The 24,671-nt window shown below is 49.5% G+C and overlaps 1 protein-coding gene across 4 annotated transcripts in view; it reads left to right on the top strand.

Moving 5' to 3' along the window:
* The first annotated feature begins 220 nt into the window (after window positions 1-220).
* The window catches only part of LOC137321847 (nuclear receptor coactivator 7-like), a 116,730-nt gene continuing 92,279 nt past the window's right edge, over window positions 221-24,671 (top strand). For all 4 annotated transcript variants that reach the window (XM_067984583.1, XM_067984584.1, XM_067984582.1 and 1 more), the window contains exons 1-2: window positions 221-455; window positions 13,350-13,498. In XM_067984583.1, coding sequence (XP_067840684.1) covers window positions 13,449-13,498 — 50 coding nt within the window. In that variant the 5' untranslated portion in view covers window positions 221-455; window positions 13,350-13,448. The remainder of the gene's footprint in view (window positions 456-13,349; window positions 13,499-24,671) is intronic.

Genomic DNA, 24,671 nt, shown 5'->3' with positions numbered 1-24,671 from the left:
GACAGCTCACTGTCGGACAGGTCAATGTCGGACAGCTCACTGTCGGACAGGTCAATGTAGGACAGTTCACTGTCGGACAGGTCAATGTAGGACAGGTCAATGTAGGTCAGGTCAATGTAGGACAGGTCAACTTTCCCATGAGTTGGCACTCGATTCGAACCTTGGCCAGAACGTTCGTCTTCATTGTTACGTCGCGAGCACGCATGCGCAGATGAGAGTAAACAGACGGGGAGCGGTGGGATTGCGGCTGATCACAGTAACGGTCCGCGGGGGCGGGCAGAGCGAGGCTCCCGGCCCAGGACTCACGCGATGCGAGGCTGACATTCAGTCGCCGTTCGGGCACGGCTCGAGCCGACTGGGGAGGAGGATGTGACCGCGGAGACTCGCTGCACAACCCAGACACAAGGGCCTGAGGCGAGGCGGCAGTGGGAGTGACGCGCCGTGAGCCCAGCGGTGTAAGTGACCGAGTGCGGGGCCCCGGAGGGGAAGATGAGGGAGGGAGGGAGGGAGGGGAAGATGAGGGAGGGAGGGAGGGGAAGATGAGGGAGGGAGGGAGGGGAAGGGGAGGGAGGGGAAGGGGAAGGGGTGGGAGGGGGGATGATGAGAGGGAGGAGGAATGATGAGGGGGGGAGGGAGGGGATGATGAGGGAGGGAGGGAGGGTGAGGGAGAGAGGGACGGACGGAGGGGAAGATGAGGGAGGGAGGGAGGGAGGGAGGGAAGATGAGGGAGGGAGGGAGGGAAGATGAGGGGGAGGGGGGGGAAGATGAGGGGGAGGTGTGAGGGGAGGAGGGGGAGGTGTGAGGGGAGGAGGGGGAGGTGTGAGGGGAGGAGGGGGAGGTGTGGGGGGGAGGAGGGGGAGGTGTGGGGGGAGGAGAGAGGGAGAAGGGGGAGGTGTGGGTGGAGGGGGGAGGGGAGGTGAGAGGGGAGGGAGAGAGGGGGAGGGGAGGTGTGAGGGGAGGGAGAGAGGGGGGAGGTGTGAGGGGAGGGAGAGAGGGGGGGGAGGGGAGGTGTGAGGGGAGGGAGAGAGGGGGGAGGGGAGGTGTGAGGGGAGGGAGAGAGGGGGGAGGGGAGGTGTGAGGGGAGGGAGAGAGGGGGGAGGGGAGGTGTGAGGGGAGGAGAGAGGGGGGAGGGGAGGGAGAGAGGGGAGGGAGAGAGGGGGGAGGGGAGGTGTGAGGGGAGGGAGAGAGGGGGGAGGGGAGGTGTGAGGGAGGGAGAGAGGGGGGAGGGGAGGTGTGAGGGGAGGGAGAGAGGGGGGAGGGGAGGTGTGAGGGGAGGGAGAGAGGGGGGGAGGGTAGGTGTGAGGGGAGGGGGGAGGGGAGGTGTGAGGGGAGGGAGAGAGGGGGGGAGGTAGGTGTGAGGGGAGGGAGAGAGGGGAGGGAGAGAGTGGGGGAGGGTAGGTGTGAGGGGAGGGAGGGAGAGGGGGGAGGGGAAGTGTGAGGGGAGGGAGGGGGAGGTGTGAGGGGAGAAGGGGGAGGTGTGGGTGGAGGAGAGAGGGGGGAGGGGAGGTGAGGGGGGAGGGGAGGGAGAGAGAGGGGAGGTGTGAGGGGAGGGAGGGAGAGAGGGGGGAGGTGTGAGGGGAGGGAGGGAGAGAGGGGGGAGGTGTGAGGGGAGGGAGGGAGAGAGGGGGAGGTGTGAGGGGAGGAAGGGAGAGAGGGGGGAGGTGTGAGGGGAGGGAGAGAGGGGGGAGGTGTGAGGGGAGGGAGGGAGAGAGGGGGGAGGTGTGAGGGGAGGGAGGGAGAGAGGGGGAGGTGTGAGGGGAGGGAGAGAGGGGGAGGTGTGAGGGGGAGGGAGAGAGGGGGGAGGTGTGAGGGGAGGGAGAGAGGGGGGAGGTGTGAGGGGAGGGGAGAGAGGGGGGAGGTGTGAGGGGAGGGTGGGAGAGAGGAGGGAGGGGGGAGGTGTGAGGGGAGGGAGGGGGAGAGGGGGGAGGTGTGAGGGGAGGGAGGGGGGAGAGGGGGGAGGTGTGAGGGGAGGGAGGGGGAGAGGGGGGAGGTGTGAGGGAGGGAGGGGGAGAGGGGGGGAGGTGTGAGGGGAGGGAGGGGGAGAGGGGGGAGGTGTGAGGGGAGGAGGGGGGAGGTGTGAGGGGAGGGAGGGGGGTGGTGTGTGGGGAGGGAGGGGGGAGGTGTGAGGGGAGGGAGGGGGGAGTGTGAGGGGAGGGAGGGGGGAGGTGTGAGGGGAGGGAGGGGGGAGGTGTGTGGGGAGGGTGAGGGGAGGTGTGAGGGGAGGTGTGAGGGGAGGGAGAGGGGAGGTGTGAGGGGAGGGAGAGGGGAGGTGTGAGGGGAGAGAGGGGGGAGGTGTGAGGGGAGGAGGGGGGAGGTTGGGGGGAGAGAGGGGGAGGTGTGAGGGGTGAGAGGGGGAGGTGTGAGGGGAGAGAGGGGGAGGTGTGAGGGTGAGAGGGGGGAGGTGTGTGGGGAGAGAGGGGGAGGTGTGAGGGGAGAGAGGGGAGGGTGTGAGGGGAGAGAGGGGGGAGGTGTGAGGGGAGAGAGGGGGGAGGTGTGAGGGGAGAGAGGGGGGAGGTGTGAGGGGAGAGAGGGGGGAGGTGTGTGGGAGAGAGGGGGGAGGTGTGAGGGGAGAGAGGGGGGGTGGTGTGAGGGGGAGAGAGGGGGGAGGTGTGTGGGGAGGGTGGGGGGAGGTGTTGTGAGGGAGGGAGGGAGGGAGGGGGGAGGTGTGAGGGGAGGGAGGGAGGAGGGGGGAGGTGTGAGGGAGGAAGGGAGGAGTGAGGGGGGAGGTGTGAGGGGGGAGGTGTGAGGGGGGAGGTGTGAGGGGGGTGGTGTGAGGGGGGAGGTGTGAGGGGGGAGGTGTGAGGGGGAGGTGTGAGGGGAGGGAGGTGTGAGGGGAGGAAGGGAGGGAGAGAGGGGGGAGGTGTGAGGGGGAGAGAGGGGGAGGTGTGAGGGGAGAGAGGTGAGGGGAGAGAGGGGGAGGTGTGAGGGGAGAGAGGGGGGAGGTGTGAGGGGAGAGAGGGGGGAGGTGTGAGGGGAGAGAGGGGGGTGGTGTGAGGGGAGAGAGGGGGGAGGTGTGAGGGGAGAGAGGGGGGTGGTGTGAGGGGGGGTAGGGGGGAGGGTGTGAGGGGAGGGAGGGAGAGAGGGGGGAGGTGTGAGGGGAGGGAGAGAGGGGGGAGGGGGGAGGGGAGGGAGAGAGGGGGAGGGGAGGGAGAGAGGGGGGAGGGGGGAGGGGAGGTGTGAGGGACGGGAGAGAGGGGGAGGGGCAGGGGAGGTGTGAGGGGAGGGAGAGAGAGGGGGGGAGGGGGAGGGGAGGGAGGGAGGGGGGAGGGGAGGTGTGAGGGACGGGAGAGAGGGGGAGAGGCAGCGGAGGTGTGAGGGGAGGGGGAGGGAGGGAGAGAGGGGGGAGGGGGAGGGGAGGGAGAGAGGGGAGGGGGAGGGGAGGGGGAGGGGGAGGGGAGAGAGGGGGGAGGGGAGGGAGAGAGGGGGGAGGGGGGAGGGGGTGTGAGGGGAGGGAGAGAGGGGGGAGGGGGGAGGGGAGGTGTGAGGGACGGGAGAGAGGGGGAGGGGCAGCGGAGATGTGAGGGGAGGGAGAGAGGGGGGAGGGGGAGGGGAGGGAGAGAGGGGGGAGGGGGGAGGGGAGGGAGAGGGGAGGAGAGAGAGGGGGGAGGGGGAGGGGAGGTGTGAGGGGAGGGGGAGGGGGAGGGGGAGGGAGCGAGGGGAGGGGGAGGGGAGGGAGAGAGGGGGAGGGAGCAAGGGGGAGGGGGAGGGGGGGGAGGGGGAGGGGAGGGAGGGAGGAGGGGAGAGAGGGAGGAGGGGAGAGTGGAGGAGGGGAGAGAGGGAGGGGAGGGAGGAGGGGAGGTGTGAGGGGAGGGAGAGGGGAGGAGGGGAGGTGTGATGGGAGAGAGGGAGGAGGGGAGAGAGGGAGGAGGGGAGAGAGGGAGGAGGGGAGAGAGGGAGGGGGGAGAGAGGGAGGGGAGGGAGGTGGGGAGAGAGGGAGGGGAGGGAGGTGGGGTGGTGTGTGGGGAGGGAGAGGGGGAGGAGGGGTGGTGTGATGGTGAGAGAGGGAGGAGGGGAGAGAGGGTGAGGAGGGAGGAGGGGGAGGTGTTAGGAGGGGAGGTGTGAGGGAGGGAGGTGGGGAGGTGTGAGGTGGGGGAGGGGAGGGAGGGGGAGAGAGGGAGGAGGGGTGGTGTGGGGGAGGGTGGAGGGGAGGTGGTGGGGGGAGGGGAGGAGGGGAGGGGGGTGAGGGGTGGAGGGGGGGTGAGGGTGGGAGAGAGGGGGGAGGGGAGAGTGGGTGGAGGGGAGTTGTGAGGGGAGGAGGTGGGGAGGTGTGAGGGGAGGAGGGGAGGTGTGAGGGGAGGGAGGAGGGGAGGGAGGGAGGAGGGGTGGGAGGGAGGAGGGGAGGTGTGAGGGGAGGGTGGGTGGTGTGGAGGGGAGGGTGTGGGGGGGAGGGTGGAGGGGAGGTGTGAGGGGAGGAGGGGAGGTGTGTGGGGAGGTGGGGTGGGGTGAGGGGAAGGAGGGGTGTGGGGGTGTGGGGGGGGGGGGTAGGGGAGTGGTGAGGGGTGGGAGGAGGGGAGGTGGGGGGTGGGGGTGGTGTGGGGGAGTGGGGTGGAGGGGGGTGTGAGGGGGGAGGCGGAGGGGAGGTGTGGTGGGGGGGGTGGGGGGGGGGGGGTGGGGTGGGTGGGAGGGGTGTGGGAGGGAGGGTGGGGGTGGTGGGGGTGGGGGGGTGGGTGAGGTGGGGTGGGGAGGGGGGGGGGGGTGTGGGGGAGGGGGGGGAGGGGGGGAGGGGGTGGGGGGAGAGGGGGGGTGGAGGTGGTGTGAGGTGGGGGGTGTGGGAGGGGGTGGGTGGAGGGGTGGTGTGGGGGTGGGGGTGGGTGGTGGGGGGGTGGGTGTGGAGGAGGGGGTGGTGGGGTGGGTGGGGGGTGTGGGGAGGGGGGTGGGAGGAGGGGTTGTGGGGGAGGGTGAGGGGTGGGGAGGTGTGAGGGGTGGGAGGGAGGGAGGAGGTGGAGGTGTGAGGGGAGGGAGGGAGGTGTGAGGTGGGAGGGAGGAGGTTGTGAGGGGAGGGAGGGGGGAGGGTGGAGGGGAGTGTGAGGGAGGAGGAGGGGAGGTGTGGGGAGGGGAGGGAGGAGGGGAGGGGTGTGGGGAAGGAGGGGTGAGGGGAGTGGGAGTGGAGGGGAGGGAGGGTGGTGGAGGGAGGGGGAGGGGGAGGTGTGAGGGGAGAGAGGGTGGAGGGGAGGTGAGGGAGGTGGGAGGGGGAGGAGGGGAGAGAGGGAGGGAGAGTGGATGGGGTGAGAGGAGGGGAGGGGAGGGGGGAGGAGAGAGGGAGGAGGGGAGGGAGGGGTGGGGAGGTGGGGTGGAGGGGAGGTGTGAGGGGGAGGGAGGAGGGGGGAGAGAGGGGAGGAGGGATGAGAGGGAGGAGGGAGGAGAGGGAGAAGGAGGGAGAGAGAGGAGAGAGAGAGAGAGAGAGGGGAAGAGAGAGGGGAGGAGAGGGGACGAGAGAGAGAGAGAGGGGAGAGAGAGAGAGAGAGAGGGGAGAGAGAGAGAGAGAGGGAGGAGGAGGAGGAGGAGGGAGGGTGGAGAGAGGAGGAGGAGGAGGAGGAGGGAGGGTGGGAGAGAGGAGGAGGAGGAGGAGGAGGAGGGTGGGAGAGAGGAGGAGGAGGAGGGAGGGTGGGAGAGAGGAGGTGGGAGGGTGGGAGAGAGGGGAGGAGGAGGAGGGAGGGTGGTGGGAGGGAGTGAGAGGGAGGAGGAGGAGGAGGGAGGTGGGAGAAAGGAGGAGGAGGAGGGAGGGTGGAGAGAGGAGGAGGAGGAGGAGGGTTGTGGGTGGGAGAGAGGTGGAGGAGGAGGTGGTGTAGGGAGGTGTGTGGGGTGGGAAGGAGGGGGGGGTGGATTGGGAGAGGAGGAGGAGGAGGAGGGAGGAGGGAAGGGCTGGATGGGGAGAGGGGGAGGAGGGACGTGCTGGTTGGGGGGAGGAGGGACGTGCTGGTTGGGGGGGAGGAGGGACGTGCTGGTTGGGGGGGAGGAGGGACGTGCTGGTTGGGGGGGAGGAGGGGGGACGTGCTGGTTGGGGAGGGTGGGGGGACGTGCTGGTTGGGGAGAGGGGGAGGAGGGGGGAACGTAATGGTTGGGGAGAGGGAGGAGGAGGAGGAGGGGGGAAGGGCTGGTTGGGGAGAGTGGGGGAAGGGCTGGTAGGGGGGAGAAAGGAGGGGAGGGAGGAGTGGGAAATGGAGGGAAGGGAGTGTTGGGGAGGGGGAGAGGGAGAAGAAGGAGGGAAGCGCTGGAAGGGAGGGAATGAGGAAGGGAAGGAGGAGAGGAGGGAAGTGGAGGGATCTGGGGAGTTGAGAAGGGGAGGGAGGGGTGGTGTGAGGAAGGAGGATGGGGAGGAGGAGGAGGAGGAGGAGGAGGAGGAGGGATGGAGAGGGGGAAGGGAAGGGGAAGGAAAGAGAGGGGGAGGGCCTTGGTTAGGCTGGGACTGAGGAACTGTTGAAACTGATGACTGTACAACAGGTACTTTGCTCACTGACTGATAACCGAAATCCTGCCGTGAGCTCCTAACGGCAATGGTGGGAATTATGAGACTGGGAAGGGTTCCGCCGCTTGAGCTCACGTCTCACTGACTGAACTGTTGCATCCTGGAAACTTCCTGGGCTTAGGTGCCAAATTTAAAGCTGCGAACCAATCAAAAAATAAAATCGCACATATTTTATGACTGCCTAGAAGTTTTATCAGCTCCCATCAGTCCTACTGAAGTCAAGTAGCAGTTTTTGTTAACGTGATTTATGATGAAAGTTGTTTTAATCACATTAAAGTGATGTCGATTTGAAATGTATGTCTTGCATGTCTGTAAAGGATTCTGATATGTTAAGTCATTTTTAGAAGTTGCCTGTCATTATTTTGGACATTGCGAACTGTTCTTGGAAGCATGTTAGTTTTAAACATGTCTTGATCTGTTATTTTTTGTATTGGGGAACAGAAATTAACAGTGAGATTTAAGAGTCTCTTGTGAATTAGCAGCTGGCCTAGTATTTGGAAGCCCTTGTAGCATTTTGCCACTCCCACCAAAAAACAAGGACAGAGCTGTGGATTTAGCTTCAGCCTCACATTTAAAGAAAATACAACACAACAGGTCCCATTTGTTTGTCGTATCTTAAGTATTCTACATTTATTTGTGTCCCAAGTGTCTGGAACAGATTTGCATTGATGTAGCATTGTTTGTGGAGCTGGTTGCATCACCTGTTTACAGATTTTTAAAAAAAAATCTCAATGGCAACAATACTGAGATGATTAGAATGTTGAACTAAGATGAGGAATACCAAACTAGGTTCATCATTTTTAAAAATCCATATCTTTGATCATTTTGTAACCTGCAATGTTTTGTTTGGATGTTTACAAACACCGATTAATTTCCATGCAGACTCTGGAAGTTCTACGTAAGAATGTAAGAAATATGGCCCCTTGAGCCAGTACCGCTGTTCAATAAGGTCATGGCTGATTTTCTACCTCAACTCCCAATTTCCCGCCCTATCCCCATATCCCTTGATTCCCTTAGTGTCCAAAAATCTATCGATCTTGGACTTGAATATAATCAATGACTGACCACCCACAGCCCTCTGGGGTAGAGAATTCCAAAGATTCACAACCCTCTGAGTGAAGAACTTTTCCCTCATCTCAGTCCTAAATGGCCGTCCCCTTATCTTGAGACTATGACGCTCTAGTTCTAGACTCTCCAGCCTGGGAAAACAGCCTCTCAGCATCTACCCTGCCAAACCCTCTAAGAATTTTAGATGTTTCAATGAGAGTACCTCTCATTCTTCTAAACACCAGAGAATATTGGCCCATTCTACTTAATCTCCTCATAGGACAACTCTCTCATCCCAGGAATCAATCTAGTGAACCTTCGTTGCAATGCCTCTAAGGCAAGTATATCCTTCCTTAGGTAAGGAGACCAAAACTGTACACAGTACTCCAGGTGTGGCCTCATCAGAGCCCTATATAATTGCAGCAAGACCGCCTTACTATTATATTCCAACCCCCTTGCAATAAAGGCTAACGTACCATTTGCCGCCTTAATTGCTTGCTGCACCTGCATGTTAACTTGCTATGAATTGTGTACAAGGACACCCAAATCCCTCTGACTACCAACATGTCTTAGTCTCTCGCCTTTTAAAAAAAAAATTCCGCTTTTCTGTTCTTCCTACCAAAGTGGATAATTTCATATTTCTGTTTTAATCCATGGACTAATGCTAGTTTGCAGTGATATGGCAAGAAAATACAGGGAAATGACAGTATTTGGTAAAATTCTTAAACCATGTTATTAATTTTATTGCATAAAATTTACTCTTTCTGATCAATTAAATTACAGCTGTTGATGGAATTTGATTTGCCCCGAGGTGCATCATCACCTGATCTGTAACTTCAGTTTCCACCAAGAAGCTAATTTGAATGGAAAACATCAGACCACCTTGACAGTGTTGTGTTCTCCTTCGTGGTCGTTAAGGAAGTTACTTGGCAGGTTTTCTATTCAGCTAGAGGTGATACTTAGAATTTATCATTGACCAATTGCCGTGATGATCTGAAAGCACTCAGTTCCAATTGGCATGTCAGGGCAATACTTGGTCTACATACAAACAGCATTTCATTTGAAACTTGAAAGGAATGCTAAGCGTAAGGTTTGGCTGCATTGCTTCACTAACTGGTCTTGAGCAGTAAGTTACCAATCCTATTGTTATCAATCAGTTAAAGTCCAAACTTCATCTGAGCATAGACGAAGCAGGTTATCCTTAGTGCTGTAGATTGAGTACCAATATCCCATTCAGGCAGATAAAGACTGGCATTGACTTACCAGAATGATTTGGTGAAAAATACTCTATAGCTTTAGTTAAAATGCTTAAATGTGGGGGAAATCCAGATGAGGCCCAAAGAAATAAAATAGTTCTCAAAATCTCCATCCCACAAAAACTAATGACACAGAAGGCACAGATATACGGGTTTCAAAGTCCTGTCCTAGGAGCTGGCTGCTCCAATGGCTTAACTATCTTTAATGTTGCTGTCAACCGGTGTAGTCTCCAGTAAAAAGTATCATGCCTGTTCACAAAAAATGATCATGCCTGGTAACTACATAGCAGTGTCCCAATTATCAATTCTGTAACAGGTTGGGGAAACCATAATGAATTGAGAACCTGTTACAACATGTCAGTCTAGTTGGCTTTGGTTCTGAAGTATTGATGTGATATCTGTAGTTATTGCCTTTTTGTATTCTCCAATGTTAATCAGTTTATATGCATAGTAATCATAGATTGTACTAGTCTAGTCCTGAGTGTGGTGTATTTGTTTTCAGAACAGATCAAATATATGGTTGGAATCCTATGTAAATGTTAATATACAATTTACTGCAGTTGCACTAATATTAGACCTGGGCTGTAGTAGCCTCTGCTAGAGCAGAGCTCATGAGCAAATTTCCTTTTTGAGAGCGACAAGCTCCATGTATGGGAAATGCTGTACAACTATTGAAAGAAAAAAGTATTTTAAAAGCCTAATCCGTAACAGTCATTTTGTCACAACGCCTGAGGAATGATTAGTTGGAAGTTCTTATCTTCATCAATGGCCTAGTTGCATTGTTAAAAATCATGTTTTTAATATCAATGTCAAAGATTGTTTACCTTTTCACCTGAGCCACTAGAGACCAAGGGGTAGAGTTTCCGCTTTGGGCGCAATTGGTAATTGGGCGCAAATTGCGCCGGTTAGGTTACTGTTCAAATTTCCGCTAAAATGTATTTGCATAATCACAAAACGTGAAATCTCCCATGAGCCACGCAATCCGGAAGTTTAATGGAGCATAATCGTTTTTTTTCTTTGCAATAAAAGATATTCATTCATGTATTTAAGAGTGATAACCTGGTGCAGTTTTATTAATACAGCTGAAAATGGGTTTATCACAAAAAATAAGCATTTTTAATAAGTGTCTAGTCCTCCACCTGTGAGTAACCTGATTTTAAATCACTGAAAATGACCTAAAAAACTATGCTGAACCATTTACTACTTTCATTGGTGTACACTAGTAAGTTTCTTATGAATTAAAAAATAATTAATTCATAAGTCTTTAGAGAATAATGAGCTCTATTATTGTCCATCCACATCTACTCCACAGAGGTTGCATGCTCTCCTTAACTTGCTAATCACATCTGACCTATGCTGAAATTAGTTATGAAGATGACTAGAAAAGATGTTAAAAGAAAGCTTAGCCTGCCGCCTTGCTTTGATGGTGGTTGGTGTTCCACAAAGCTATATCTGCCAGTTGATGGCATATCTTAGGCCTATTTGGCATGCTGCAGTAAAGCTACTTCTTTGCTTCTGGACCTAAGCTGTGCAAATCAGTGAACTTCATGAAAATGGCTTCCGTGCTATGGCCCACTCTACCTCATTGGAGAGATGCAGCTGGACTGTTGGTCCTCACAGCACAAAATATCCTAACAGTTTAAGCTGTGGCTTCGTACAATGACAAAATTTGCTGGTGTTATACCTCAATCTGCACAGGGTATCAGCAGTAAAACTCAGTATACTGACTCTACTGCCTGTGGCTCATTCTCCCAGGCATACCTTGGAACAGAGTTCCCTGCATGCAGAAATTCAAGTTCAGAAAGAAAGACTTGCATTTATATAGCGACTTTCATGACCTCACAACGTCCTAAAGCCAACAAAATACTTCTGAATTGCAGTCACTGATATGTAGGAAGTGCAGCAGCCAATTTGCATACAGACAGGTCCCACAAACAGCGATGTGATAATGACCAGATTTTTTTAAATTGATGTTGGTTGAGGGATAAATATTGGCCAGGACATAGGGGGAAAACTCCCTTGCTCTTCTTCAAAATCATGCCATGGGATCTTTTACATTCACCTGAGAGGAAAAATGGTGCCTCCGTTTAACAGCTCATCAAAAAGACGGCACCACTGACAGTGCTGTGCTCCCTCAGAACTGCACTGGAGTGTCAGCCTAGATTTTTGTGCTCAAGTCTCTGAGTAGGACTTGAACCCACAATATTCTGACTCCGAGGCGAGAGTGCTACCACTGAGCCACGGCTGGCACCTAGACATAATTTAACAACCCAGAGTTGCGTTTTTTTTTTATTCGTTCATGGAATGTGGGCGTCGCTGGCAAGTCCAGCATTTATTGCCCTTCGCTAATTGCCCTTGAAAAGTGGTGGTGAGCGGACTTCTTGAACCACTGCAGTCCGTATGGTGAAGGTTCTCCCACAGTGCTGTTAGGTAGGGAGTCGCAGGATTTTGACCCACGACGATGAAGGAATGGTGATATATTTCCAAGTCGGGATGGTTTGTGACTTGGAGGGGAACATGCAGGTGGTGTTGTTCCCATATGCCTGGTGTCCTTGTCCTTCTGGGTGGTAGAGGTCGCGAGTTTGGGAGGTGCTGTTGAAGAAGCCTTGGCGAGTTGCTACAGTGCATCCTGTGGATGATACTGCCACGGTGCGCCGGTGGTGAAGGGAGTGAATATTTAAGGTGGTGGATGGGGCGCTAAACAAGCGTCTGCTTTGTCCTGGATGGTGTTGAGCTTCTTGAGTGTTGTTGGAGCTGCACTCATCCAGGCAAGTGGAGAGTATTCCATCACACTCCTGACTTGTGCCTTGTAGATGGTGGAAAGGCTTTGGAGGGTCGAGGTGAGTCATTCGCTGCAGAATACCCAGCCTCTGACCTGCTCTTGTAGGCACAGTATTTATGTGGCTGGTCCAGTTAAGTTTCTGGTCAGTGGTGACCCCAGGATGTTGATGGTGGGGGATTCAGCGATGGTAATGCCATTGAGCGTCAAGGGGAGGTGGTTAGACTCTCTTGTTGGAGATCGTCATTGCCTGGCACTTATCTGGCGTGAATGATACTTGCCACTTATCATCCCAAGCCTGGATGTTGTCCACGTCTTGCTGCATGCGGGCACGGACTGCTTCATTATCTGTGGGGTTGCGAATGGAACTGAACACTGTGCAGTCATCAGCGAATATCCCCATTTCTGACCTTTTATGATGGAGGGAAGGTCATTGATGAAGCAGCTGAAGATGGTTGGGCCTAGGACACTGCCCTGAGGAACTCCTGCAGCAATGTCCTGGGGCTGAGATGATTGGCCTCCAACAACCACTATCATCTTCCTTTGCGCTAGGTATGACTCCAGCCACTGGAGAGTTTTCCCCCTGAATTCCCATTGACTTCAATTTAACTAGGGCTCCTTGGTGCCATACTCGGTTAAATGCATCCTTGATGTCAAGGGCAGTCACTCTTACCTCGCCTCTGGAATTCAGCTCTTATATGCTAGGATATGTGAAACCTGATTTCCTGTTCACATTTATTCCATAAGAGTTGCAAGCTTTTTTTTTGCTTAGTAATTGGATCTGACCTATGCTGAAATGAGTTATGAAGATGACCTAAAGGTGCCAGTTCAGGCATCAGTGCTGCAAGTTAGCTGCTGTTTGAGTGTGTGCCATTGATAAAATGATCAGCTTTGTTCAAACTTTATATCTGCAAAGTTTTCTGTAAAAACTTACTTCGAGAATTTAAAAGCAAAATTGAGCTCAGAACTGATAAAGCTGCAAATCTCTGGGTCATTCTCAACTTTGAGCAGGCAAAGGAAAACTCCATAACATAGGATGCATTCTATTTAATTATCCCAGGATAATTTCTTCAGATCTTTCTAAAACAGCTGCCACTTATATCAAACTGGTGAGACATCTGCCTGTATTAGTTATTTTCTGATCCACCCCAACAAGCATCACTGATTTTTCAGTATCATCTCTGCTGTTTTTCCCCCTTGAAATATGACTGTACCATTTTATTTATTATGTGCTTCATGTCACTATAATTAATCATCAACAATTTAATGCATTTTATTTGTGTTTGGCGTTGGAAGCTGCTAAATGATGGCCTTTTTTCACTTTATTCAGAATGCTTGTTGGAGTACTCTGCAATTAAGACCATTAGCCCTGTGGGGATCCTTGCATGCTGCACCCTACTATTGCTTTTACATTGGGCTTAGTGGGATCTCGGTGACCTGGTTCCTGATCATGGCAGTGTCACATATTGAGAGCTTACGATGCTAACATCCCACTACACATAATATAAAAACAACAAACATCTGCTTTTGGTGGTCTCAAACCATTGGGAACTGAATTAAAATGACAAAGTTAAAGTTCAGTTGCACTGCTTATCATTAATTAGTACAATGTGAAAATTGCTTTACACTAACCTGATGTGCAATCTATTTTTAAAAAAAACTTGGCGTTAGATGGTTTTGCATAATGTAAAAACATGCGACTAGCGTTTGTGAGTAAAGATCATCTCCAAGTGAACGATAACTACCTACTATCATTCTGTTTGTGAAACAGTCTTTCAATTACAAGATTGTGTCGTTTCAGGCACTATTTCTATGTGGATGACGAGAAACCTGGAAGCAAAAGCAATTTACTGCACAGAACGGAAGAAAAGAATAATCTGCATTCGAATATTCTTCTGCCATGGAGACTAAGGAGTTGAAAAAAGAGAGAAGACCAGGTTATTTTGCCAGGTAAAATCTTTCAAGTATTTATCTGTGGTACACTGGGAAATTTGTTGTAGATAGTACTTGGGTTTAATGTTATTTATTGAATATTTTTTTTAATCCTTTGCAATGTGGAAAATATCTACAGAACAAAAGTGCTTGTGTGTCAAGGACATTTCATGTTTTCACTGCTTTTGAAGTGACTTAAATGCAGGTGGGATAATCTTGTTGATCATGATCTAGATTAGGTATCGAACATTGTAAATACTGCACATTTTATGTGGAATATGCAATTAATTCCTCTTAGTAAAGAGACTGGTACTTAATGCGATGCAATGACGTGAGTCATCTGTCATAGGCCATTCGGCCCCTCGAGCCTGCTCCGCCATTTTGAATGGCGGAGCAATCTCGAAGGGCTGAATGGCCTACTCTTGCTCCTATTTTCTATGTTTCTATGTAGATACAGGGGAACCAGTGGATGTAGTATATTTGGATTTTCAAAAGGCATTCGATAAGGTGCCACATAAAAGGTTGTTACACAGGATGAGGGCTCATAGGGTTGGGGGTAATATATTAGCATGGATAGAAGATTGGTTAGGTGAGTGGGCAAGAAAGTAGCAGATGGAGTATAATGTGGAGAAATGTGAAGTTATTCATTTTGGTAGGAAGAATAGAAAAACATTTTTTTTAAATGGTGAGAAACTATTGTAGATAGTACTTGGGTTTAATGTTATTTATTGAATATTTTTACAAATCCTTTGCAATGTGAAAAATATTGGTGTTCAGAGAGATTTGGGTGTCCTTGTACAAAAAGTTAGCGTGCAGATACAGCAAGCAATAAGGAAGGCAAATGGCAAGTTGGCCTTTATTGCAAGAGGGTTGGAGTGCAAGAGTAAGGAAGTCTTGCTATTCTACAGGGCTTTGGTGAGACCTCATCTGGAGTACTGTGTATAGTTTTGGTCTCCTTGTCTAAGGAAGGATATACTTGTCTTAGAGGCAGTGTAATGAAGGTTCACTAGATTGATTCCTGTGAGGAGAGAGTGAGCAGAATGGGCCAATATTTTTTTGTACTTTAGAAGAATGAGAAGTGATCTCATTGAAACATACAAGATTCTGGGGGGCTTGACAGGGTAGATGCTGAGATTGTTTCCCCTGGCTGGAGAGTCTAGAACTAGGGGGCATAGTCTCAGGATAAGGCGTCGGCCATTAAAGACTGAGATGAGGAGGAATTTCTTCATTCAGAGGGTTGTAAATCTTTGGAATTCTCTACCCCAGAAGGCTGTGGATTCTGAGTCATTGAATATGTTCATGGCTGAGATAGATGGATTTTTGGACCCTAAGGGAATCGAGGGATACGGGGATCGGGCGGGAAAGTGGATTTGAGGCAGAAGATCAGCCATTATCTTATTGATTGGTGGAGCAGGTTCGAGGGGCCGTATGGCCTACTCTTGCTCCTATTTCTTATGTTCTTAAGTACTAGTCGGTCTCCTGTGGTGTTGCACACAAAGTCAAGACCAAGTCCGGTATTCAGGTAAAGCATGTTAGTGGGAAAACTGGACCTAGGGTGGGGAGGGGAGGAGGGGGTAGATGATAGGGACAGGACAGGAGGAGGGTTTGGACACAAGGGAGCAAAAGAAAACGATTAAGAGGTGCTTGGTACTGGAACAGGGCCCATATCTTCACAGGAGGGATGTGGAGGAGGTGGATGGGGAGAGAGGAGAATCGGTGGGGGATTGGGGGTGGAGGAGAGGGACATTTGTTGATCGGGTAAGGGTTGGATGGCACTGGGCCAGGGCCAGTTTTTTTTTCTTGGTAGGAGGGGGAACAGCACTGGGCCAGAGCACATTACCACCTTCATGGTAGCATTTTGGTGGGTGGGGGTGAACATTATAGAGATTAGGCTCAGGGTGGGGGATAGAAGATGTACAACATGGTTCTCAGCTGGTGTGGGGAAATTTGCTGCTTATTGGGTGGAGGGTGAGTTATTGCTTCGGGAGGCAGAGAAATACTCCTGGATTTGTTCTTTGGGGGTGGGATTTGTTTTTACAGCAAAAAGGGAAGGCCAAGTTTGTGCTCAGCTGGAGGGGAAGACCCAAGGGAAATTTACAATACAAATAGTACAAACAGTTGTTCAAGAACAAGTGAAAGGGAAAAGTGTAGAGCAGCAGAAAGAGAGTGTATTTTAGGCACTATAGATAAAGTGAAAACTAGAAGGCGTAAGGCGATTAAGAACATAAGAACATAAGAAATAGGAGCAGTAGTAGGCCAATCGGCCCCTCGAGCCTGCTCCGCCATTCAATAAGATCATGGCTAATCTGATCCTAACCTCAAATCTAAATTCATGTCCAATTTCCTGCCCGCTCCCCGTAACCCCTAATTCCCTTTACTTCTAGGAAACTGTCAATTTCTGTTTTAAATTTATTTAATGATGTAGCTTCCACAGCTTCCTGGGGCAGCAAATTCCACAGACCCACTACCCTCTGAGTGAAGAAGTTTCTCCTCATCTCAGTTTTGAAAGAGCAGCCCCTTATTCTAAGATTATGCCCCCTAGTTCTAGTTTCACCCATCTTTGGGAACATCCTTACTGCATCCACCCGATCAAGCCCCTTCACAATCTTATATGTTTCAATAAGATCGCCTCTCATTCTTCTGAACTCCAATGATTAGAGTCCCAATCTACTCAACCTCTCCTCATATGTCCGCCCCCTCATCCCCGGGATTAACCCAGCATCAAAGCTGAAGGTCTGGCTAGGGTGTGTGGCCCAACTAAGAGTTCTATATACAAATGCATGGAGTATAAGGAATAAATTAAATGAACTACAGGTTCAAATTCAAATTGGAGGGTATGCCATGATAGCTATTACTGAGACATGGCTGCAGGATGGTCAGGATTGGGAACTAAATATACCGGGTTATAGGGTCTACAGGAGTGATAGGGAAAATGGAAGAGGGGAAGGAGTAGCCTTAGTGATTAGAGATGAAATCACTTCAATGATAAAGGAGGATATAACGAGAGGTAAGCAGCCAACAGAGACCTTATGGGTTGAATTGAGAAATAGGAAAGGATCTAAGACTATAGTGGGAGTTGTATATCGGAGCCCTGGCAGCAGCTCTGAAGTGCTAGAATGTATAAATGCAGAGATTAGACAAGCGTGTAGCAAAGGCATAGTGGTCTTAATGGGGGATTTTAACCTTCACATAGATTGGGAAAAGCAGACTAGCAATTGTCAGAAAGGTAGTGAATTTCTTGTGTATCCGGGATAGTTTTCTACAGCAGTATGTCCGAGAGGGAACAAGGGGGCAAACCATACTAGATTTAGTAATGAGTAATGAACCAGATATAGTTAACAGCTTAACTGTGCGTGAACATCTATCCAATAGCGATCATAACATGATTGAGTTCAAGGTAGTGTTTGAAAGGGGAAAAAAGTGAATCAGCTGCTAAGATTCTAGACTTGGGTAAGGCCGACTTCAACTACTGTGGACAGAGACTGTCCACAGTAAACTGGGCAAATCTGTTAATGGGTAAAATGACTGATGATCAGTGAAAAATGTTTAAAGAAACATTTAACATGATACAGAATCGGTTTATACCCCTGAGGGGCAAGAACTCTACTTGCCCAAAAAAAAGCCGTGGACAACTAAAGAGGTAAGGGACAGTATAAGACATAAGGAAAGGGCATACAAAAAGGCAAAAAATGGCACAGATCCTGGCGAATGGGAAAGATACAAAGATCAACAAAGGGCCACAAAACAGTAAGAGCTACAAAAAGAGAGTATGAAAAGAAACTTGCAAGGGATATCAAAACCAATACGAAGAACTTTTATAGTTACATTAGGAAAAAGAGGGTGATCAGGAGCAGTGTTGGCCCCTTAAAAACTGAGAGTGGGAATATTGTCATTGACAATGGGAAAATGGCGGACATGTTGAATAATTACTTTGCGTCAGTATTTATAGTAGAAAAAGAGGATAGCATGCCGGAAATCCCAAGAAAACTAATATTGAATTGGGGACAGGGACTTGATAAAATTAACATAAGTAAAGCAACAGTAATGAAGAAAATAATAGCACTAAAGAGTGACAAATCCCCAGGACCAGATGGTTTCCATCCCAGGGTTTTAAAGGAAGTAGGTGAGCACATTGCAGATGGCCTAACTATAATCTTTCAAAGTTCTCTGGATTCAGGAACTGTCCCTCTAGATTGGAAAATTGCACGTCACTCTGCTTTTTAAGAAAGGAGAGAGAGGGAAACCAGGGACTTATAGACCAGTTAGCCTAACATCTGTTGTGGGGAAAATGCTGGAGTCTATAAATAAGGATAGGGTGACTGAACACCTCGAGAATTTTCAGTTAATCAGAGAGAGCCAGCATGGATTTGTGAAAGGTAGGTCGTGCCTGACAAACCTGATTGAATTTTTTGAAGAGATGACTAAAGTAGTGGACAGGGGAATGTCAATGGATGTTATTTATATGGACTTCCAGAAGGCATTTGATAAGATCCCACATAAGAGACTGTTAACTAAGATAGAAGCCCATGGAATCGAGGGGAAAGTACGGACTTGGTTAGGAAGCTGGCTGAGCGAAAGGCGACAGAGAGTAGGGATAATGGGTAGGTACTCACATTGGCAGGATGTGACTAGTGGAGTCCCACAGGGATCTGTCTTGGGGCCTCAATTATTCACTATTTATTAACGACTTAGATGAAGGCATAGAAAGTCTCATATCTAAGTTTGCCGATGACACAAAGATTGGTGGCATTGTAAGCAGTGTAGATGAAAATATAAAATTACAAAGTGATATTGATAGATTAGGTGAATGGACAAAACTGTGGCAAATGGAATTCAATGTAGACAAATGTGAGGTCATTCACTTTGGATCAAAAAAGGATAGAACAGGCTACTTTCTAAATGGTAAAAAGTTTAAAAACAGTGGATGTCCAAAGGGACCAAAGGGTTCAGGTACATGGATCATTGAAGTGTCATGAACAGGTGCAGAAATGATCAATAAGGCTAATGGAATGCTGGCCTTTATATCTAGAGGACTAGAGTACAAGGGGGCAGAAGTTATGCTGCAGCTAAACAAAACCCTGGTTAGACCGCACCTGGAGTACTGTGAGCAGTTCTGGGCACCGCACCTTCGGAAGGACATGTTGGCCTTGGAGGGAGTGCAGCGTAGGTTTATTGGAATGATACCCGGACTTCAAGGGTTAAGTTACGAGGAGAGATTACATAAATTGGGGTTGTATTCTGTAGAGTTTAGAAGGTTAAGGGGTGATCTGATCGAAGTTTATGAGATATTAAGGAGAACAGATAGGGTGGATAGAGAGAAACTATTTCCGCTGGTTGGGGGTTCTAGGAGTAGGGGGCACAGTCTAAAAATTAGAGCCAGACCTTTCAGGAGCGAGATTATAAATAATTTCTACACACAAAGGGTGGTAGAAGTTTGGAACTCTCTTCCGCAAACAGCAATTGATACTAGCTCAATTGCTAAATTTAAATGTGAGATAGATAGCTTTTTGGCAACCAAAGGTATTAAGGGATATGGGCCAAAGGCAGGTATATGGAGTTAGATCACAGATCAGCCATGATCTCATCAAATGGCGGAGCAGGCACGAGGGGCTGAATGGCCTATTCCTGTTCGTATGTTCCTATGAGGGTGGGCCCGATTTTCTTCTGTGGGGGTGGGGACGGAATGAAAGACCGGATGTGTCCGTACTGAAGATGGGTGGGTAGCAAGACCTCTTTGTCCTCGGTAGAGTGCGGGAAGGCCAAGTTTACCCTTAGAGGGATAGAGGGTTTGAATGAATTTCTTAAGTGAGATGTTAGTAGCCAGATTTTTATTCACTGGAGTGAGGGCAGATGGTTTTCTAGTGGTATCTCTGTTCATTTGGGCCAAAGGTTGAGAGTCCATGTGCAGTTAATTTCACAATCCTTCAATCTGATTGGTTAAGGAGATACACAGTTGCTTGTCCTGTTCACTCAGGTCCCAGATGCCCTGTAGAGGGTGCCGAGCCATTTCAGTCTCGCTCTTCCAGCAACTTGCAGCGTAAAATATCATCGAGATTAAATGGGCAAGGGCAAGTCTAAGTAACAGCAGACGATGTTCGTTGCCCTGCTACAGCAAATTCTGGGCCATTTTATAATAACTGCTGTAACTAAGGATTGGAGGATAGTGAATATTATCCTGCTAGTCACAAAAGTAAAAACATTAACCCAGAAATTAGACCAGTTAAGCCTAAAGTTAGTGGGGAAAGTGCTAGAGCATTCTAACACCTGTTATCAATGATTCTTTAGAGAACAAAGGAAATGAAGATTAATAGCAACAGGTTACGTATTACACATCTTTTGAAATTCCTTGAGGCAAATAAATAGTAGAATCAAGGAAAATGCAGCACAGAAAGAGGCTATTCGGCCCATTAGTCCTGAGCTGGTGCTAGCTCTTCAACCAGAATTGTCTACTCTAATCCCATTTCTGTGCCTTTTTAAACACTAATTCAATTCCCATTTAAATGACGTTGTAGTTTCTGCCTAAATAGCCACTTCAATAGTAAAGCATTCCTTTTATTAACTGTCTGTAAAAACATGTCTTCTAATTTCCCTCTTCAATTTTCAAATGATAATCCTGAGTTTATAACCCTTTGCTACTGATTGACCAACCTGTGAAACAATCTTTCATATTCACCATTTCATAATTTTGAAAACATCTCTTGGATCCCTCCTTAAGTATCTCTGTTCGATTGAAGGCTTAGTTCTTTCAAGCTTTCCTCATAACTATGTTCTCATTCCTGCTATCATTCTATTGAATCTTTGCTGTACCCTTTCTATGGCTGTAACATCCCTCCTACAACCCCAAGCCCCGTACCCCAGAACTGCAATCAATACTTTTGTTGACCGGAGGTCACCAGTTACGGTTATTGGCTTTGTAGAAAGAGGAGAAGAGTCAATTCTCGCTCAACTCTCAATTCGCTTTATTCACGTCGTTAGATCATATACATATAGCTTATACGCCTGGTTATATATGGACATGTAGTTTGCACCAGGTTATACAGTTTTTATACCCAAAATGCGATCTAAACGCACACCCGCTAGGTTTCTCTGACACTCCCTGAGTGGTCACAGAATATAAAGGCTAATACCCGAAAAGGAGAGCTGACGCTGACCAGGCATTCCGTTCTCTCTTTCAACGTCGTCCCTACGTCCCTGACGTAGGTTCTTCCACTTCCGCGATGGTTGGTCTCCGGAGTCTTCGCTGGCTCCACGCCCCAGATTCTTCATTCTTATTCCGAATCTTATCTCTTCAAGCTGTGCTGTCTCTCTCCCATTGGTTTAGGCTTGCTCGCCTAGTCTGTGTCTTCTCCTCATTGGCTCTGTCCCAAGGACTTAGGTAGCATTACCTCATTACTCCTTTTCTAAATAAGTACTTGTGTCTTATCACATCTCCATTGTCTTTCACAAAACTTAGCTAATTCAAATCAGTTCCAGCCAGCTCAGGCCAGCGACTGAACTCAGGTTACTTCAGTGCAAAAGTTGCTTTTGCCTGTGTGTCAGCAGTTTAGAATCTCAGGTTACTTCAGTTCAAAAGTTGCTTTTGCCTGTGTGTCAGCAGTTCAGAATAAACTCAGTAGTTTCTGCAGCCCCTGGCCAACACTTTGGTTTAATCAATGTCATGTGCAAGTTCAACATCGCCTCCTTGAACTTGTATTTAACGCATCTAAACAGAATCCCATTTGGCTTATTCTAACTGCAATCCCACTTTAACATTCTGCACATCTGTTTTTCTATTAAGATTCTTAACGGAGTAAGGTATATTTCTTTTTGCGATTCTTTTCCCCAAAATATATTGCTTCATGTATCGCTTAACCGATGTGCATCTGCCACCTATCTGTCCACTCCGGTAACCTGTCTGTCCTGGATTCATCCTCACAGTTTGTTATGTCCCTAATTTGCTATCATCAGCAAACACTGCTATTATTTTTGTATCCAGATCCAAATGTTAGACTTATTTTCAGTTTTAGACTTTTTTATAAATCAGTCTGATCAATCAAGGTTGTTTTAAGGAGCTTGCATCTGGATAAATTGGATCATTCTTGCTAGCTGTAGATGACCTCTATAATCAGCTTTATGACTGACTTGCAATGAAACCTGATTTGCCCATACACTCCTTTTGTTCAGAAAAGTTAGTTTAAGAACAGATGGGAGGAACAAAAGATCTTAATTCACGTCGCTGTGTCTTTTTAAAGCAGACCTGATTTATTAAAATAGTTTATTAAATTACAATAGATTAATGCAAAAGCTTGTTTTCTATCTCCCTGAAGAATGGTGAATGGTAGATTAACCTCGTATATGTAGACCCTAAAATTGAATTTAAGAACAGTATTACTTGTTCATTTAATAATTCATCTTTGCTGTCTTCAGAGCGCTGTAAATGTAGAACATTCCATTCAGAGAAAGTTCAATGGTGTTCACACTCTTACCAACCTTATCCTTGTTTGTGTTGGGTGGGGTCGGGGGGAAAACAGAGAGCAAAAAACTTTCTTTACTGTTGCAGTACCAGCAACTTACATTTATATAGCATCTTTAATTTTTATTCGTTCATGGGATGTGGGCATTGCTGGCAAGGCCAGCATTTATTGCCCATCGCTAATTGCCCTTGAAAAGTGGTGGTGAGCCGACTTCTTGAACCACTGCAGTCCATATGGTGAAGGTTCTCCCACAGTGCTGTTAGGTAGGGAGTCCCAGGATTTTGACCCATGACGATGAAGGAACGGTGATATATTTCCAAGTCGGGATGATTTGTGACTTGGAGGGGAACATGCAGGTGGTGGTGTTCCCATATGCCTGCTGCCCTTGTCCTTCTGGGTGGTAGAGGTCGCGAGTTTGGGAGGTGCTGTTGAAGCCTTGGCGAGTTGCTACAGTGCATCCTGTGGATGATACTCACTGCAGCCACGGTGAGCCGGTGGTGAAGGGAGTGAATGTTTAAGGTGGTGGATGGGGCGTTAAACAAGCGTCTGCTTTGTCCTGGATGGTGTTGAGCTTCTTGAGTGTTGTTGGAGCTGCACTCATCCAGGCAAGTGGAGAGTATTCCATCACACTCCTGACTTGTACCTTGTAGATGGTGGAAAGGCTTTGGGGAGTGAGGAGGTGAGTCACTCGCCACAGAATACCCTGCCTCTGACCTGCTCTTGCAGTCACAGTATTTATGTGGCTGGTCCAGTTAAGTTTCTCGTCACTGGTGACCCCCAGGATGTTGATGGTGGGGGATTCAAGTTTCTGGGTCAATGGTGACCCCCAGGATGTTGATGGTGGGGGATTCGGCGATGGTAATGCCGTTGAATGTCAAGGGGAGGTGGTTAGACTCTCTTGTTGGAGATGGGCATTGCCTGGCACTTGTTTGGTGCGAATGTTACTTGCCACTTATCAGTCCAAGCCTGGATGTTGTCCAGTCTTGCTGCATGCAGGCACGGACTGCTTCATTATCTGTGGGGTTGCGAATGGAAGTGAACACTGTGTAATCATCAGCGAACATCCCCATTTCTGACTTTATGATGGAGGGAAGGTTATTGATGAAGCAGCTGAAGATGGTTGGGCCTAGGACACCGTCCTGAGGAACTCCTGTAGCAATGTCCTGGGGCTGAGATGATTGGCCTCCAACAACCACTACCATGTTCCTTTGTGCTAGGTATGACTCCAGCCACTGGAGAGATTTCCCCCTGATTCCCAGTGACTTCAATTTTACTAGGGCTCCTTGGTGTCACACCCAGTCAAATGCTGCCTTGATGTCGAGGGCAGTCATTCTCACCTCACCTTAGGAATTCAGCTCTTTTGTCCATGTTTGGACCAAGGCTGTAATGAGGTCTGGAGCCGAGTGGTCCTGGCGGAATCCAAACTGAGCATTATTGAGCAGGTTATTGGTGAGTAAGTGCCGCTTGATAGCACTGTCGACGACATTGTCGATCGCTTCGCTGATGATTGAGAGTAGACTGATGGCGCGGTAATTGGTCGGATTGGATTTGTCCTGCTTTTTGTGAACAGGACATACCTGGGCAATTTTCCACATTGTCGGGTAGATGCTCGTGTTGTAGTTGTACTGGAACAGTTTGGCTAGAGGCGCAGCTAGTTCTGGAGCACAAGTCTTCAGCACTATAGCCGGGTTGTTGTCAGGGCCCATAGCCTTTGTTGTATCCAGTGCACTCAGCCATTTCTTGATATCACGTGGAGTAAATCGAATTGGCTGAAGACTGGCTTCTGTGATGGTGGAGATAGTGGGAGGAGGCTGAGATGGATCATCCACTTGGCACTTCTGGCTGAAGATGGTTGCAAACACTTCAGCCTTGTCTTTTGCACTCACTGCTGGACTCTGCCATCATTGAGGATGGGGATGGTCACAGAACCTCTTCCTCCTGTTAGTATTTTAATTGGCAAACGTCATTCATGATTGGATGTGGCAGGACTGCAGAGCTTTGATCTGATCTGTTGGTTGTGGAATCGCTTAGCTCCGTCTATAGCATGTTGCTTCCGCTGTTTAGCATGCATGTAGTCCTGTGTTGTAGCTTCACCAGGTTGGCACCTCATTTTTAGGTATGCCTGGTGCTGCTCCTGGCATGCTTTTCTAAACTCCTCATTGAACCAGGGTTAATTCCCTGGCTTGTTGGTAATGGTAGAGCGAGGAATATGTCAGGCCATGAGGTTATAGATTGTGCTGGAATACAAATCTGCTGCTGCTGATGGCCCATAGCGCCTCATGGATGCCCAGTTTTGAGCTGCTAGATCTGTTCTGAATCTATCCCATTTAACAAGGTGGTAGTGCCACACAACACTAAAGAATGTTCCAAGCCCCTTTACAGGTAGGGCGGGGTATGGAAAATGTACACAAGCCAGGGAAGCAGAGATTATGAAGGGTAACCAAATTACTGCCAGTCAACACCTCTGGTGCTGAAAATTAACTATTGCAAATGTGGAGTCTCATTCCTTCAGGTTTTAATTGTTGTCAATTTAAATTTTTTTAACTTTTCCTTTCTGTCTTTTTTCTTGCTCTCTTTCCCTCTTTATTTCTCTTTCTGTTCCTGATTTGACATTGTATTCACCCACTCTAATTTACACTTCTTTCTCAGTCCTTGTGCTGCTAATTTCACAATCCTTAAATCTGGTTAAGGAGAAACACAGTTGTTTGCCCTGTTTACTCAGGTACCAGATGCCTTGT

The sequence above is a fragment of the Heptranchias perlo genome, chromosome 5 (genome assembly GCF_035084215.1).
Source record: "Heptranchias perlo isolate sHepPer1 chromosome 5, sHepPer1.hap1, whole genome shotgun sequence".
In the NCBI taxonomy this organism is placed as follows: domain Eukaryota; kingdom Metazoa; phylum Chordata; class Chondrichthyes; order Hexanchiformes; family Hexanchidae; genus Heptranchias; species Heptranchias perlo.
The sequence above is the reverse complement of the archived record's forward strand: the minus strand, read 5'-3'. Positions and strand labels throughout refer to the sequence as shown.